Source organism: Xiphophorus hellerii, chromosome 22, assembly GCF_003331165.1.
Source record: "Xiphophorus hellerii strain 12219 chromosome 22, Xiphophorus_hellerii-4.1, whole genome shotgun sequence".
Classification (NCBI taxonomy): domain Eukaryota; kingdom Metazoa; phylum Chordata; class Actinopteri; order Cyprinodontiformes; family Poeciliidae; genus Xiphophorus; species Xiphophorus hellerii.
In genome coordinates this window covers 29,096,111-29,111,292 of record NC_045693.1, presented here as the reverse complement: position 1 = coordinate 29,111,292, position 15,182 = coordinate 29,096,111, and the positions used below count along the sequence as shown (strand labels likewise).

Below are 15,182 nucleotides of genomic sequence, written 5' to 3'. Positions count from 1 at the left end.
AATATTTCTCATTTTCTCCACGATTTACAAGTCGTGTGTCATGTGCGGTTGAACTAGGTGGTGTTTGACTTGCGACTAAGTTAGAAATATATATTTTGAAACCACCTCGTTCCAGACATCATATATTTCCTGTTTATTACTTCCGCTTCCTGTGGAGCTCCACCTGACTGGACGCTTCCTCGTTCCAGTCTGGTATTTTTACTGCTCCTTGCAGCTTCTCCTCCAGCTTCTTCTCCAAGCTGAAGTAAGGCGCCTTCAATAAACTGTATTCGTTATTGAGAATTTTTTTATGTCTATGCATTGTTTGCTTTAGGTAAAGTTGCCTAAAGCACTTTCACTTTTGCTTACGTGAAAAAAGTGAAAGTCATTATTATGTAACAAGTAGCAGACGCGAAATCTTCAGGTTTACCCCTCTCACCCTCTCAGTTGTCTGTCGCCAGGTTTAAAGTGAAATGTTGTGGTTATGACCTAATTTGAGCTTCTTTTAAATGCTCGTATTTTGTACTGCTTGCGGTATATTGAGTTATTTTTACGGGGTAATGCCGCCATCTGCTGTGAGGTTGTATTTGGAAATGTATAGCGATGGAACACAATAATAATAATAATAATAGTTATTATTATTATTATTATTAATAACCCTTATCCCTAAGTGGGCTCTGTACTGTTTACAATCTGCTCACAATCTTTGATCTTATGAACATTGTGAGACTTGTTGCATTCATCCAAATGTCAGCACCTTCTCTTCTTCTTGCACTTAGCACCTTCTTCTTGGAGGCCGTTTTTGAAAGATGGAATGTAATTTGTAGGTGTGTGTTTGTTAATGTGTAGCTTGTTCATTGTTGGACTTTGTGCGCAGGTCTCTCTCCCACCACAGTCATGTCAACCAAGGTCGCCATTGTCACTGGAAGTAACAAAGGCATTGGGTTTGCCATCGTCAGATCGCTCTGCAAGCAGTTCCAAGGGGACGTTTACCTCACTTCCAGAGATGTGTAGGTAGCTCACCTGGCAACACCTGAACAAGAATAAACTGTTTCTCTTAAAGTTTATTTTCATTTCACCTCTTTGAATTATGTGTCTTTCTCCACCCTAATTGTTCACAATCATAAATGAGTAAGGAACTTCAGTAAAAGACTGACATGTTGTTAGAGGTTTAGTGTTGAAATTTTATTTATTTATTTTTTTGTTATTATTTTTGGGCGAGTGTTGAGTCCTCCTGTCAGATTTCACCAGGTGAAACCAAAGAGTAAGCACTGAGGAAAAACAAACGAAAAAATCTAAGAGAAGGACTAATTTAGTTTTGATTACTTCTTATGCATTTTATGATAATTAGGTTGTAGTTTCATAGTTTTTTTTATTTATTGTTTGCATTAATATTTTTTTTATATTAATTGATAACATTTGGGTAGTTAAGTCATATAAACCTTGTTTGTTTAACCTTTGCTTGTTTTTAGCAGGAGAATTTGAGCATTGACCAGGGACAAAACAGCCTTTTGTCTAATTCTGGCACATTTACAGAAATGTCGATTAATGTGCATTATTCCTACTGAATAATTTCAAATTAAATTACAGTACATAGTGTTAATTAGAGCTGCGCCCTGCGATGGACTGTCAACCTGTCCAGGGTGACCCCTCCTCTCGCCCGAAATGTAGGGACCAGGGTGTACAGAAAATGGATGGATGGATGGATGGATGGATGGATGGATAGATATTTAGGGCTGCGCCAATTACAGTTTTGGCCGACCCTGCTTTTTTTCCCCCTTTTTTTGTCTGAAAAGTCACAAAATTTAGCAACAAAGTCACTAAATTGGCAGTAGGGTGACTATTAACGGTGGTAGACTGGAGGACAGTGGTTGCAGAGGTAGATGAGATCAGTTTCCTCATGTAAATATTGGCTGATCTCCCAAAAATTGATTATTGGCCGATACTTGCATATGAATCCCATCTTATCCACTGATCATATCTACCTCTGCAAAGTTCTTAAAATTAATCACTGCCCTTTTTTTTTGCTCTGCTGTGAGGTTAGACTGACTGACAGACCCACCAGGTCATAGCTGCACATTTGCAATTAACAATAGTCAACCAACACAGTGACTTTCTTGCTATATTTAAATTTCAAATGGCCAAACTTGGAATTGGCAAGTCAGGTTTCTTAAAGATCGGTAATCAGCGATGAGTCAGAAATCTGTAATCGATACATCCCTAACCCCTAGCATTAATTACTTGAAAAGTTTTGTATGTAAAACCCTTGTCACCAGGTGTAAGTTGAGATCAGTCTGTTTAGCAGCTAAACGTGTAGATAACCTACATTTTCAACATTTGACCGTAAAATAAATTGAAATGTTTTGCAGTGATCGAGGTCAGGAGGCCGTAGAGTCTCTGGCCTCAGAGGGCTGAAGCCTCTGTTTCACCAGCTGGACATCAACGACCTGAACAGCATTAAAACAGCTGCTGCTTTCTTCAAGGGGAAGTACGGAGGAGTGGACATCCTCATCAATAACGCTGGGATAGCTTTCAAAGGTAGCTTTGGAACAATGCAGATCAAATGTCTGTGATTTAAACTCACATCTAAACATACCTGTAGTTACTCCAAAGGTAAATCACGTGTGGTGAAAACAACAAATGAATTTATATCCGTGTAATACACAAAAATAATTGATTTATTTTCCAATTGGGCTAATAATAATGCTGTGTTTTTCTTTTTGAATTGATTTATATCTGACTCTAACATCATGTTGACTCTTTAGTGGCTGACACGGCTCCGTTTGGGACTCAGGCTGAGGTCACTTTGAAGACCAACTTCTTCGCTACCAAAGACATGTTGACTCACTTCATGCCTCTCATCAAAGCTGGAGGTAGACAGTCAAATCTCATTCCATTTTGATACAGGTTTCTGATCATCCCATCAATAACCTTATGGAAAAAAATCCAAAATATTTTTGGGAACTGTTCAATGACCTGGACAGCATTAAAACAGCTGCTGCTTTCTTCAAGGAGAAGTACGGAGGAGTGGACATCCTCATCAGTAACGCTGATTTACATTTTGAAGATGTAAATCAAATTAACTCTTTAATCAGTACAAATTATTATAACTAAAACTGAAGAAAAATATTTAAATAAATAAAAGGGGGGAAAAAAGCTAAATATATGTATATCTTTTTAGATTCTAAAAACATATTCTCTTCTGCTTTTGTCATCTAGTTTCAGCTGAGATTCCCTATGTCATAACTATTTTACCTTTAAATAGACTGTAGAGAAAATGGACAGGCATGAAATATCTATAAATGAAACAATACATTTAAAATAATTAAATAAAACATAGTATATGGAGTTCCTCAAGGGTCCATTCCTGGCCCGTTATGATAATATTGATATTGTCCACCATGGGGTTTTCAGAACCTTGCCATGATATTTTTGATGATGTATTTATTCACTGTGTGAACATAGATATCTTACACTATGTTTATGCTGTGCATAGGTTTTGATGTCCTCTCTGTTTCTTAGGTCGTGTTGTGAATGTTTCCAGCTTTGTTGGCTCCCGCACTCTGAACAACTGCAGTCAAGAACTCCAGCAGCGTTTCCGTAGCGACGACATCACAGAGGACGAGCTGGCGGTACTGATGCAGCGATTCGTTGACGCGGCCAAAAAGGGCGAACACAAACAAGATGGATGGCCGGATACGGCCTACGGAGTGTCGAAAACTGGACTGACGGTAGGATTTACAGAGCTGTGAAATGATATTCATCATTTGTTACAGATTTCAGATTTAAATGTTACAGGTCATTGATAGGTTTATTTTGTCACAACCTGCAAAGAACCAGCCAGAGACAGAGATTAGGTTTCTTTTGATTTCTTTTCTGCAGAATAGGAGAATTGAGAACAGACGCGACGAATCGCTGTCAAACACTGTCCGGACTCAATTCTGCCAGTTCTTTCTTTGCATTTCTCTTTATTGTATAGAAAAAGGAGGTTGGGCTTCTCTTCACACAGTCACACAGAGAATTGACCAACCGTCTTTACATTCTGGAACCTCTCATGGACATGCCCTTATAAGGGCATGTGGCTGACCACAACTAATCAGTTACATATGGAACTAATAACACATGAATGTTTAACGTTTTTAGCTTCTAAGCAAACATCCTAAACAAAGTTAATAACATACTACAAAAGAAAGAGAAGTTAAGTAAATATAAAAAGAAGAATAATATGAGAGTAATAATATAAAAGAATAATATGAAAAGAATAATATGAAAACATAACTTGTAAAATAAACTCATGAGTAAATGAACAGGAGGATAACTTTCCTAACATTTCCCACCTGTTTTTCATATTATACATGAAGTCTAACACAGACATCAGGAATACATCACTTGCTGGCACATTTTCAATGCATCCATCATAACGTTAGACATCAGGGTGCCCCTCAGTGATAGAGGCAACAAGTTGATATTGATATAGAACATGTCCAACAGTTTTGGCTATCAGAGATTTTAGACATGGGATTATGCAGGCAGTAAAAATACAAAACAAGAAAAGAATAATAAGAAGAGGCATCATTAATTTCAACAGCAGGTGCCACCATGGTCCAGATATGAACCAAGAAAGGAAATCTCCTTGTGAGGGAACAGCATCCTGTAACATGGCTTGTTGCAGATTCTTTAAGGCAGACATGGCTTCAGCAATATGAGTTTCATTAGCATCAGAAATATAAGTACAACAAGATGTTCCTATCATTACACACACACCACCCTGACTAGCTGTAAGTATGTCTAACACCATCCTGTTTTGGAGAACCATCAGTCGCATTTCACTAAGTTGTTGATTCTGTCCTCTCTCAATGTCCATGGTAATATTTACCAGGGCCTTCATTCTGTAATCCAAAGTTTCAATCATCAGCATAGATTTTGCTACTCCAACCCATGGAAAAATTGACAGTCCCCATTTCCCAGCAGTACTCCAATGTTTGTGTTCTTTGGGAACATTTGAACCCCAGATAGGATCATGTGGCTGGAAAACAATTTCTGAATTTCTCCGCCGTCGCAGGTGATGAGAGTGTACTGCTGCAGTAGATACTATGATGGTATGATCAGAGACAAACACAGGAGCACAAGTACCTGACCAGTTCATGGGTAGCGACGCATAGATATTACTTCCTCCACACAGAAACCAACCACCCTCAGTGGGATAATTTCCTCGAGGTGTCCACATGGGACATGGGATTAGAGTCCCATCAGCACTTGGACAAACGGAACTAGGAAATAAATCAGTGATATTTTGCTGGCATCCAGGTACATGGCCTACCCGAACAGTCCAGTTTCCTGGTGGAGAATGGATACAGACCGGATGTTTTGTCCCTGGCATCGTGACAGCTTTCATCCGTGATGGGTATCCAGTAACATTACTGTAGGTGAAGATAGGCGTCACGCCAGTGCACACTCTTTTCATCAGGATGTCACCATCTGAAGTGTTGACTGGAGTCGCTGGCATGAAACGTAAAGCACAAGAGGCAAAACAGACAGCTTGGGACCTGTTCATGGGACTGACATACAGAGTAGGTTTTCTGGTAGACTTTGGCATCACCGAGCAGACGTAGCAGTTGGTCATATTCCGTTCTTTGGCCAACATCTCCACATAAGTCTGCCATATGTTGTCATGGTGATGGTCTGGAAGGTGTCCTAGCCAGATCTTCATAGCAGTGGTATGGACAAATCTTCTCCCCAGATGGATTAGTGAGGTTGGACTGAAAAAACAGGACACGCACACAGCAGCCACAGCACAAAAGAGGCCCCATCTCCATGAGGACCCCATCTTTGCTCAGTTACAGAGATGTTAGAGTTTACCTAGGACTCTATGGAACAGGGATGTGATGAGTTCTTCTGCTGACGTTGAGACGTGTGACCCTATATAGCCACACCCCTTTGTAGTCAGATCTTCCCCACTGCCCCCACCTAGGTCTCCAACACTCTCTGCAACTTACAGTGGCTGAGGTGAATCCAGGATGGTCTCTCAGCGATCTTTACTGCAGTGGGAGTGGTCAAAAGCACTTGAAACGGTCCCTCCCACCGTGGGCAGGCCCAGTTCTGTCTCTTAATGGCCTTGATGAAAACCCAATCGCCTGGTTTCACCACCTGGAGGTCCTGTGAAGACAAAGGTTCTTCTGGCAGTGAATTTGCATTTGACACTTCTTTAGACTGTAACATTTCCTTCATGTAATCAGCTAAAGTTTTTTCACTGTCATCTGGTGGTGGTGTGGTGTCTTTAAATAAAGGAAGCTTAAAAGCTCTGCCGTGTACTATTTCAAAAGGAGTTAAACCATTCTCAGTGGGCACAATTCTCATGTACATTTTCACTAAATCCAGACACTCTGGCCATGGCCTTTTGGTTTCTTCCATACATTTTTTAAGTCTGGATTTAACAGTAGAATTTGCTCTTTCAATTAACCCAGCGCTTTGGGGATGGTATGAACAGTGATTTTTTAATGTTATCTGCAATCTGTCTGCCATTAACCGAATGACTTGATTCACAAAATGTGGACCATTGTCACTGTAGATTTTCTGTGGGATGCCATGAGTTGGAATGATAGTTCTGCATATTGCTTTAGCTACAGTTAGGGCATCCGCATGTTTTGATGGGACAATTTCAACCCATTTAGAAAAAGCATCAATCATCACTAAGCAATATTTATAGGGACCACTTTGAGAAAGTTCAATGAAATCCATATGCATAGTCTCAAATGGGTATTGTGGCTTAGGAAATTGACCCCTCTTTGGTCGAACATTTCCTTGTGGATTATGTCTTACACAGATTGTACATGCTCTACAGAAAGTTTTAGCATATACATTAAACCCAAACACTGAAAAATGCTGCTGAATTATGTGAACCATCCCACCTGTGGACACATGGCAACAACTATGAGTCAGAATTGCTGCAGCATTAAAAAGACTTTTAGGAAGAATAGGTTTATTGTTAAGCATATAAAGGCCTGTTGTGTTCCTAACAGCACCCTTACTGAACCATGAGCGTTGTTCAGCACGGTGAGCAGCTTGTTGGTGTGACAGGAGAATTTCTAGATCAATAAGAAGTTCCTGTGATGTCGCATGATATATCTCTGACACACCAAAAGCGCCTGTAGCAGCTAGCTTAGCCGTGTTATCTGCATAACGATTACCAGTTGACACAAAATCAGTCCCTTTAGTGTGAGCAACACATTTGAGAAGGGCCAACTTAGATGGTAAAAGTATGGCCTGAAGCAGCGATAACAGAAGCTTAGCATGTGTAACAGATTTGCCAGTACTAGTAGTCATACCCCTGCGTTCCCATTGTTTAGCAAAAAAGAAAACTGTAGAAAATGCATATTGACTATCAGTATAAATAGTGACATCTTGACCTTTAGCCAACTCGCAAGCCCTGGTCAAAGCAACTAGTTCAGCAGCCTGGGCTGAATGATGTGCTTTGATCTGTTTGGCTTCAACTACTTCACCAGCAGAGGTCACCACTGCGTAACCTGTTTGAGTCTCCCCTTTGTAATTTTTGGAACAAGATCCATCCACAAACCATACATTGCCAGTTTTTAATGGCACATCAGACAAATCTGGACGAGGTAATTGTAATTTTTCAGTTTCAAACACACAGTCATGTGGAACACCATCTGTAGCAGTTGGAACAAGAGTAGCAGGATTAAGAACAGTACATCTCTGAATTGTTAAATGAGGCTGAGAAAGCAAAAGTGCTGTGTAGGAGAGCTGTCGAGCAGGTGACAGAAAAGACATTTTTGCCTGCAACAACAGCACATCTACAGCATGAGGAACTAATAAATTTAGTGAGTGATATAAGACCACTTCTGCTGAACTTTCTACAGCTAGAGCAGCTGAGCATACAGCTTGTAAACATAAAGGAAGTGCAGATGCGACTGAGTCTAGCCGTTTGGAATAATATGCGATAGGTTTTAATTTTCCTCCATGAGACTGTAACAGGACTGAACACATAAACCCATTTTTACAATCAACAGTTTGAACGAATGGCTTCCTGTAATCAGGTAGCGCAAGAACTGTGGATGAGATAAGCTCTGTTTTCAAATCTGTGAACTGTTTTTCAGCTTCAGGTGTCCATGTTATCACCTCAGACATGGCCATAGGAGTCTCATAAATGAGATTAAGTAGCAGTTGTGTTTTTTCTGCAAACTGTGGGATCCAGGCTCTGCAATAATTACAGAGGCCTAGAAAAGCCATCATCTGTTTTTTTGTTACAGGTTTTGGAGCATTCGCTATTGCAGATTTACGCTCATCATGTATTTCCTTCCCATTTTCAGAAATCTGATGTCCCAAATAGCGAACTTGTTGTTGAACCCACTGTAATTTTGATTTGCTAACTTTATTTCCAGTAGATGCAAGGTGATGTAAAAGTTGCAGAGAATCTGCTTTACATGCTGCTTTACTTTTAGATGCTATGAGAAGATCATCTACATATACCAGGATTTGACTACCATTTTGCGGAGTAAAACTTTCCAGACAAGTCATAACTGCTTGTGTGAAAATAGTTGGACTATCAGCAAAACCCTGTGGCAAACGCGTATAAGTATACTTTTTTCCTTCAAAAGTGAAAGCAAACCAGTATTGTGAGTCAGGATGTACTGGTATTGAGAAAAAAGCATTACTTAAATCGATCACGGTGAAAAATTTGCTTTCTGGGTCTAGGGAATTAAGCAACGTGTGTGGATCTGGAACGTTTGGGGCTCGAGTTTGGACTGCTGCATTCACAGCTCGGAGATCTTGGATCATCCGCCAATTTTTTCCATCAGCCTTTTGTACTGGAAAAATTGGAGTGTTACATGGTGAATCAAAACATGGTCTAATTATTCCAGCATCCAAAAGGTCCTGTACAACAGGTTTTATTCCTTCCTGTGCATCCGGTTTTAACGGGTATTGTTTTATTCTGGGCCTACACTGTGATTTTGGAGTAATAGTGACTGGTTCCACTATAGTAATTAATCCTACATCTGTTGGACCTGTGGACCATAATGAAGCAGGCAAAGTCTGTAGGTCATCCTCATCAGACTGCGATAGTAGGACTGTAGAATCTAGATTAAGTCAAGGAGAATCTGTAACTTTTGGTTCTGTATCGAAGAGAACTCTGTACGACATTCTCCAAAGCTGTGTACTCGGACTGTACATCCAGCCTAATTTTTGAGAACAAGGCAGAAAATCAGATGCCATTTCTGCTGCTTTTAAACGGGGACCTGTGTCTCTGCTTTGTGTGTCATCAGCTTTAAACAAAGACAGATGTGGGACCCCTGGTAGGCAATAAAGAGATAGCTGTTGTGTGGGCAGAAGCACAGAAGCTGCTGCAAATGAGTTTCCGTCAGTATATAAATACTGAGTAGTCACCAACATTGGTTCCTGCTTTAAGAATTTTTTTGCATATCTGTCATCTGTTGTTAAACACACATTCATGATAACTTCTAGTTCTGCTAACGGTGTTTCATCAACAGGGACAGACAGAGACTCTTTTGCTTTGATTAAGAGTTCACTTTTTTCACTTATCTGTTTAAGAAATGGCAGCTGCAGAGCATAATACATTGGTTTTTCAGTTACTGTGGCCATAACGTTTTCAACTCTTACAGCTTTCATTCCTCCCTTTGTAGGGAAAATTGCAATGCCTAATTTTCCCATCAAATCGCGCCCTAAGAGATTAATTGGGCAGCTAGGTGAAATTACAACAGGGGCGTGCAGCCTTTTTCCTGTCTGTGGATCACAGATGTCAGTACAGCGTGACATCCACTCCTGTGAAGTTTGACCATTTGCTGATTTTACAAATATAGGAGTATTGGAGGATTTGAGTCCTACACTGTCTTTAACGCAAGTTTTACAAGCTCCAGAGTCACATAAGAAAGTCACAGGCTGACCATGGACAGTCAGAACAATATACGGCTTTTCTTTTAATGCATTTAATAGTTCCATTGTCCCATACACATTAACAACGTGAGTCTGAACTTCGTTTTTAACAGTTGATTCATCTAGTCACGCCTGATAAGGTCGTGAATTGCCCCTGCGACCTCTCCTCCTCCCCCTTTGGTGTGGCGCCTGTCTCTGATTAGGACATTCTTTTGACCAGTGATCTAGTGACCCACAAATCCAACACCCCTCCTCTGTTTGTGGTATTCTATTTCTTAACTGAGACAACCCCCTAGACCGAGGGCCACCTCTATTTCCTTGAAAACCACCTCTATTTCCTTGAGGGGGTCGGGTGCTTTGAAATGAAAACACTTCCTCTGGGTCAGAGGTGGAATCTGCCCAGAAGATTTGTGCATCTCCCTTTGTTTTTGCATGTTTCTCTGCATGCCGTGCATACTCCATTAACTCATGAACGGTGGAGGTGTTAAATGCTACCAGATGTTTTCTAATCCATAAGAATTATAAATCCCTTCCATATCCATGATCCATTTATCAAGATCTTCTTTTGGAGAAGTTACACCTTCTACAGCTTTTCTGGCTTCTTCAAGAGACCACGGACGGAAAACTAGTATTGTAGGTTGTTTATTTTCCTCTCCCGGATTAGGATTTGCAACCTGAACCATTGGATATAACTCTTCTGATGGCTCAGACAGTGAAGGGTACAACTTTTGATATGAGCTAGAAGAACCCGGAGTTTTAGAAGAATTATATGGAGGAGGATTTTCCATTTGTACATGGATTTTAGCAGTTATTGGGGTTGTTTTACTACGAGTAGATTGAGAGGGACCCAAAGTTTCCTCTTTTTTTCCTAGTTTTTCAGGCTGGCCTGTTGAAACCCCCCTTAATGCCTCTGGAGCGTCCTCCTTTGGGTCAAAGGCTGGGGGTGGGGTTTTTTTTGCACATACTTGAGCTCGAGGTTGAGTTTCATTATCTTCTGGTCTAACAAACAAAGCTTCGGTTTTTCGGCCTAATTTATTTTTAGCACGCGCATTATGTCTATTTTGTGCCTGGGTTAACCACTTACGTGCAACTACAAGTTCCTTTAATTTTTTCTGTTGTCTGGTACCAGTTTTTGAACTAACACTTGTTTCTAATTTACACACCACGTCCTTCCATTGTTCCACTTTCAATACACCATTTACTCCGTACTTTTTTTTCCATTTAGCGAGGTATTTTAAGTTACCTGGCTCCATCTCACACATAAACTTTTCATCCCCTTTAAGACTTTTCACCTTCCCATGTGAAGAACCCATTTTTTACAGTGTTTTCGTCCCGTTCTTTATGACACCTAGGGTGGACGCTACAGAACGGGGGTTGGAAGTGGGGTGGTGGTTAAATTCTTGTCGTGGTAATCCTCGCTTCGACTCAACTCAATAAATGATTTGAGTGGAGGATTCTTGCTACACATCCCCAACAAGGCCCACCACTTGCTTTCCCACTGTGTTTTTTTAAGGTTTCACAGGTTTCTTTCCCTTCGTGTGTGTGTTTTATACTTTCCCTTCTTTACTTTACATCAAACGGGGGACTGAAAACCACCCGGATACCACATTATTTACTTACTTGGCTGATTCCTGCTCTGTCTCGGGTCTGAGTCCCGTCAATCCGCCGTTGGCTGAAAGAGGTTGACCTAAGACACTGGCCCAGCGGGGAATTTACCCCCCGGGACTTTCAGGTTAAAGAACCTGACTGCCGGCAGTTTTCAGCGCGTCTGTCCTCCGTCTGTCAGCGGCGGGTATGTTGGGAATGCCGGACGAGCCTCCAAAAATGATAGGTTTATTTTGTCACAACCTGCAAAGAACCAGCCAGAGACAGAGATTAGGTTTCTTTTGATTTCTTTTCTGCAGAATAGGAGAATTGAGAACAGACGCGACGAATCGCTGTCAAACACTGTCCGGACTCAATTCTGCCAGTTCTTTCTTTGCATTTCTCTTTATTGTATAGAAAAAGGAGGTTGGGCTTCTCTTCACACAGTCACACAGAGAATTGACCAACCGTCTTTACATTCTGGAACCTCTCATGGACATGCCCTTATAAGGGCATGTGGCTGACCACAACTAATCAGTTACATATGGAACTAATAACACATGAATGTTTAACGTTTTTAGCTTCTAAGCAAACATCCTAAACAAAGTTAATAACATACTACAAAAGAAAGAGAAGTTAAGTAAATATAAAAAGAAGAATAATATGAGAGTAATAATATAAAAGAATAATATGAAAAGAATAATATGAAAACATAACTTGTAAAATAAACTCATGAGTAAATGAACAGGAGGATAACTTTCCTAACAGTCATGAAATAAATTTTAATTTCCAACTAATATGACCTGATTGGTTACATGGAACCAGTTTTAAGATAGTATTGCTTCTTAAAGGAGAACTGCGAGCTGACATTTCTTTGTACTTAATTTGTAGCTGCAGCATTATTAAATGGCACTTTTTTTGAATATTTTTATTTCTATGTAGAACAAAGTTATTTATCATAAATTCTACATTTTTATTTGCACAATGTAGATCAACTGCTATGGGCTGCTTTGGGTTCAGATAAATGAAGAATTATTAAAAATGTTTAAAGATGCTAATTTAACATTGAGGTTCCTTAAAATGCCAAATCTTCAAAACACCAAAGTTAATTAGCAACAACATGAGAGAAGTTAGATTTTTGTACCAGCTGTTTCAAAAGGCTTCTCCCTGTGTTTTCACATTGCGATGGAAAAGACAACTTAGGCTAAGTTCACACTACGGGCCAATCAGATTCAAAGCTGACCTTTAAATTGCAGTCTGAACAGCCAAAGTGCAATCTTTTCACCCGCCCAAAAAAAGTGATTTGTGTCACTTCCATATGTGGTCTAAAATCTGACATATATCAGATAGTTTTCAAATTTCAGTAGTCAAAACAGTCACTTCACATTTTATCTGACTTTTACATAATTTAGTTGAGATGTCATAATTCTGCTCTAAAAGTCAATGTTCCTTCCTTCTTCTGTTTACAATCTTGTGACAATACTATCGACTTCAACTGCTCAGTAACTTTAAAATTGATCCATAGATGGCAGCATCCATGATCACTTCCACAATCCATGTGCTGCTGCGTCACGTCAACGTTCTTCTTCTGCATGTCAGGGGTTCTTAGGGTTGAAAAACGTTCACAAAGAAGTCTGGTTGTGGTCACATTTACTTAGTAGTACGAATGACTACACACATGCACACAAAAAATTTTATGTCAGCCAAAAATTGGAATTAAGCATCAAAAGCGGCTATGTGAACTTAACAGAAAAATGTTTAAGAAAAAAATAAAAATATATTTGTAAGGAAATAAAGGGGCTGGAAAGAAACAATACAGCATTAAAGTCAAATTTGCTAAAAAGTCAAGAAACAATATTCGTTAATGGAGAATAAGAACATGGAGATAAATTATAATATCTGGATTAAAGTACAAATATAAATTTCTCTGATTTATTGATCTATTATGGAATACATTTTTAAAATTTTATTGCATTTAATGATACATTAATTTATTTTTTACGCTTTTTATTGTATTCATTAAGCTAGTTATTTATTTCTGTATTTATTTGTTGTTATGGCAGGTTTGGTGTTCCGTAGTCCTTAAGTGATGGAACACTTAAGCGCCCACTTCAACCAGTAAATTACTGTCAACTGTTACAGGTTCTTGGATCTTTTATGAGCTATCCTTATTCTGCTTAGCAGCCCAGAGCAGGAACATTTAGTTTATATACTGCAGAAATAGAACAAACTTAGAATCCAGAGAAACTCACCTAGAGAAACTACTCACTACCTCAGATCAACATTTAACACCATCTACTTTATAGAATCAAACATGGAGAACCAACACTTTTATTACTTTAGACTAATACTTAGCTTATTATTATCCATAGAAACTCCTTCTAGCTTATAAATTATGGAGTACATATACTTAAAATAGGAGCATGTACTTCATGAATGAGAGCAAACTTGGAATCTAGAGAAACTCCTATTGGCTTATCTAGAGAAACTATATTAGATCAATATTATCAGAACAAGAATTCAGAGAAACCCCTACTGGTTTATAAATCACAGATTACATATTCCTAAATATGGGGTTATACTTTTTTGTTTTTCTTTTTTCTTCTTTTGCTCTTTCCTTTGGTTTGTTGTTTTGTTGTATTTCTTTCTAATTCACGTAAAGCACTTTGAACTGCCTTGTTGCAGAAAATGTGCTACATAAATAAAATTACCTTATCTTACTTTTCGGATTACTAGTAGGCTTGGAGTTCTGTTCATAAACAGTAAAGAGTTAAATTCTCTGTCTGAGGCGTTTCTGTTCTGTGTGCCTTCAGACGCTGTCCATGATCCTGGCTCGTCGTCTGTCTAAGGAGAGGCCAAATGACGGGGTATCTCACTTTGACTTTATTTTTTTATGATCATTTCCATTCACTCTGTGTTTAGGAAAGTCAACTGCTGGCATGAATCTTGTGTTTTACCGTGAACTCAGATTTTGCTCAATGCCTGCTGTCCTGGATGGGTGCGCACAGACATGGCCGGTCCAAAAGCCCCCAAGTCTCCAGACGAGGGCGCCGTCACGCCGGTGTACCTGGCTCTGCTTCCGGCAGAAGCAGCTGAACCCCACGGGAAGTTTGTCTCTGAGAAGGAAGTTCAGCCGTGGTGAAAAACCTGCAGGCAGCTCATGTTTAAAACACAAACACTAGTCTAATAAGGTCAAATTTTCTTGCTATTTACATATTTTAGCAACATTAGCATTCAGGAATCTAATAATGAACCAATGTACTTCTATATTAAATAATGCTCTTCTGTAGGTCATTTTTCAAAGGTGCTTTATTGCTTTAATGGTCAAACCAATGTGATGTTTTTGTGCCTGTTACTTCAAATGCCTTCAGTATTTGAATGTTTAAAGTGCTGACCAAGTTTATTTTTGCCTTTATTATTCCTCACTGTTACTACATTGGAAAATTTCCAATTACCTTAATGTGATGAAGTTACCTGTTCTAAATTAAAAAGTGAAAATGTTTTTCTACAATAAAATATTTTTTTCCTAACTGCATTGATTTATTAAAGATTTTCAAACAGCTCTTGATCAAAAATACTAATAAAGTGACTGACAAAACAACTATTTGTTTCTGACTGTAGTTATTTTGTATTGGGTCGATCAGATCCAACTTGCACGTACAGCCAAACAGCATCAAGGAAGAAAAACGTTACTCTTTGATTAGCTGCTT

The 15,182-nt window shown here is 39.2% G+C and overlaps 1 protein-coding gene across 1 annotated transcript; it reads left to right on the top strand.

Moving 5' to 3' along the window:
- Nucleotides 1-121: 121 nt before the first annotated feature.
- On the top strand, nt 122-15,073 carry LOC116713166 (carbonyl reductase [NADPH] 1-like). The gene is given in 8 exon segments (XM_032553182.1): nt 122-244; nt 857-989; nt 2,349-2,389; nt 2,392-2,517; nt 2,745-2,852; nt 3,502-3,710; nt 14,286-14,339; nt 14,441-15,073. Coding segments are annotated over 7 exon segments (825 nt in total). The 5' UTR covers nt 122-244; nt 857-876; the 3' UTR covers nt 14,615-15,073.
- The last annotated feature ends 109 nt before the right edge of the window (nt 15,074-15,182 follow it).